Source organism: Alligator sinensis, unplaced genomic scaffold, assembly GCF_000455745.1.
Source record: "Alligator sinensis unplaced genomic scaffold, ASM45574v1 scaffold755_2, whole genome shotgun sequence".
Lineage (NCBI taxonomy): Eukaryota > Metazoa > Chordata > Crocodylia > Alligatoridae > Alligator > Alligator sinensis.
The window spans coordinates 1102109-1104994 of NW_005841883.1; the positions used below are offsets into that span (position 1 = coordinate 1102109).

The following is a 2886-nucleotide window of genomic DNA, read 5'->3' on the forward strand; positions in this document are numbered from 1 at the left end:
GGCAAACCCCAGACCGTAGGAAAAAAAAAAAAGAGAAGGAAACAGCATACCTGTTTCAGGGGCCGGGAGGAGCAAGGAAACATACGGCGAGAAACTGACCGCGGGGTTTGTAAAATGTGCCCATATACAGCTGGAGCTGGGTGACGTCATGATGAGACGCCGCCCAGCGGAGATGAAAGGAAGCCGTGAAAGTGCGGGAGGGCCGCTGAAGACTGGAGGAACACTGGGGAATCACTGGATAGAGGGCATCTGGCAGCAGCAGCAGCAGCTACAGCAGCGGCAGCGGCAAAGGATCCCTGAGCCAGATTAGACCGGTGGGGATCGAAGACACCGGCAGGGGAGCCAGCAGGAAGGCTGGCGCGGCAGCAACAGCAGCAGCGGTGAAGGCAGCTGGAGCAGCAAAGGATCCCCGAGCCAGATTAGACTGGTGGGGATCAAAGATGCCAGCAGGGGAGCTGGTAGGAAGGCCAGCAGTGGCAACAGCAGCGACTGCGGTAGGAGCTGTGGGGAACCCCGGTGCTGGAGGAGCCGGTGGAGAGACTGGCAGGAACCACTGGGAGAACCAGTGGGAGAGCCCCAATTCGGGGCAGCAAGGGGCTGCAGTTCCCGATCTGAGGTGAAGCTTGGGGGAGAAAACAGAGAGACCCCAGCTGGGGTGGAAGTGCGGGTCCTGACTCACAGGGCGCTCTAACCTAGGAACGTTAGGGGCGAAAGGGTTATTAATCCCTCACTGGGGTGTTCCGTTTCCTTTGGGGTTGCCCCTCCCTTCCTTTATTCTCTTCTCCCACGCTTCTCTGGTAGTCACGGTGTTGGGTTTAGGTCATTGTTGACGCACGTCGGGAGATCTAGGGGTCACCATCGAGCAGCAACACGGAGACCGGGGAAGATACCAGCAGGGGATAGCCACAACCAAAAGGAAGAAAGAAGATCCAGAGGCCCATCTCAAAGGGTGGCACAGGGTTGGGGTATAGGGGAGGTTGGAGCCCCATAAACGTCTGCCGAGACGTGTGACAGCCCAGGAGGCAACCTCGCAGGAGACCCCTCCACTGAAGAACCAATCAAATTTGTGGCAGGCGAGTTAGGGGGTTATCCTGAAGACAGCTGAGGTGCACCCTGGGGTCTGCACATGGGTCCCTGGCAAGCTAGAAAAACTGCTCAGGCGAAGGTGGCGTGAGAGCGTCTAACAGAGCGGAGGCAGGTACACAACCAAATAGGTTACAATCAATGGTTTAAAACTATTGTCCTAATGATTCCTTTTACAACACTAACAACTTCAAAAACTTAATAAAGTACACAATACTCCAGTTATTCTTGTATCTTTAAGATATTATTGCATGGAAGCTGTTACCAAAGGCTAGCATACACGCAAACCATTTAATCTTTATTTTGTATTCTGGGGCTCTTGAACCTAAAAGATCTTCACTGTAACATCCTCATGCCAAACTTTAATGAAGTCGTAATTTTTTTTTCCACATCTTTTCTTGAAAAAGCAAAATGGAATGCGTCTGAATCAATTTCAATTGTAAGGAAACATTCTGTTTCACATAACAATTACATTTCTACTTGTTCTATTTCTTTTTTAAAAAATTAACTAAGCAGATTTGGAGGAATTACATGGAAGTATCACTCACTGAGCATTTGGATCTGTAGTGCTATAAATCTGCTCTCCCACTGTCTAGATCTTCTTGGGTTAGGCAAAGCTGAATGGTCTGAATTAAGTAATTTGAAATAGTTCTCCAATATGCTACTGGTCTCCACTTGTCGCTGGTCTGAACTGCTGGTCAGAAGGATATGCACTACTTCTGTCAGGCACTTAAGAGTCAGTTCTGCCTTCCTATTCACTTCCTCAGGGTTCCTATCATCCCAGGTATCACAGTCTGCCAAAACACGCATCAAGACTTCCATGGTGGCAGGAGATATTGCCTGAAGAGCATTTCTCTGAAATACATGATAAAAACAATTGTACCTTAAATCAAAAGCATCAAGTCCCTTCCAAATAGTTACAATGACAACTCTGATTTCTGAACTCCCTGAATTAAGTACTTTGAACTCTAATAAAAATGGTACTAATAAGATCACTGTTACAGTACCTCAATATTCAACTTTGATTCTGTTGATCACCATAATGTATAGGTCAAATCCTGGTCCTCTTATCACTTGATTAGATCTATTAGCTTCAATAAGAACATTTATGGGAAAAAAACGGGTTTCCCATATACAGCATGAGTACATAATGTATATAAAATGAAAAAAAACTGTTAATGAATGAATAGGCTTACACTCAGACTACTGATACATGTATACAAGACCACCTAAACAAAACAAAACAAAAAAAATCAACAACATGCTGAACAAAATGTTCAAAAAATCTAAAATGTATGTGTGCGAGTGACAATACAAATCAAGTAACTGAAAACAGACCTATTTGTATATGCCATTTTAGAATTGTGTACACATGGTATTTTGGGGAGTTTGTTTTGTTATAGTTTTATTTTAATAAATTATTTTGTCTTATTGCAAGATGCTCTGAACCTTTGTTTGGAAGAGGGACATAATACTATTTATTTATGTGTTTATTATATTTATATGTGCAACTGCACATCAGATAAGCAATTAAACACTCCTGGCATTCTTAACAATTTTGAAATTGTTGTACTATATATAATGTGTATGATTAATGCTCCCTCCAGATCTCAACTTCTAGATTTCTCTACCCCTTTCTTTGGTTTTACATTAATATTCTTCAGTCATAGGGTTATTATGAGTTTTAAGATTAAATGGAATCTTATTTTAGTTATAGTTTCATAATTTTTGTACCCCACGCAATTTTTGTAGGACAGGGTACCAGGCTAACGTGGCTATAATGCTTCCAGTACTCAAGTTCAC

The 2886-nt window shown here is 43.7% G+C and overlaps 1 protein-coding gene across 1 annotated transcript in view; it reads right to left on the reverse strand.

The window, feature by feature from the left end:
* Positions 1-2886, reverse strand: part of NBEAL1 (neurobeachin like 1) — a 135972-nt gene that overhangs the window by 85922 nt on the left and 47164 nt on the right. The window contains 1 exon segment of the mRNA XM_014516902.2: positions 1632-1938. Coding sequence (XP_014372388.2) covers positions 1632-1938 — 307 coding nt within the window.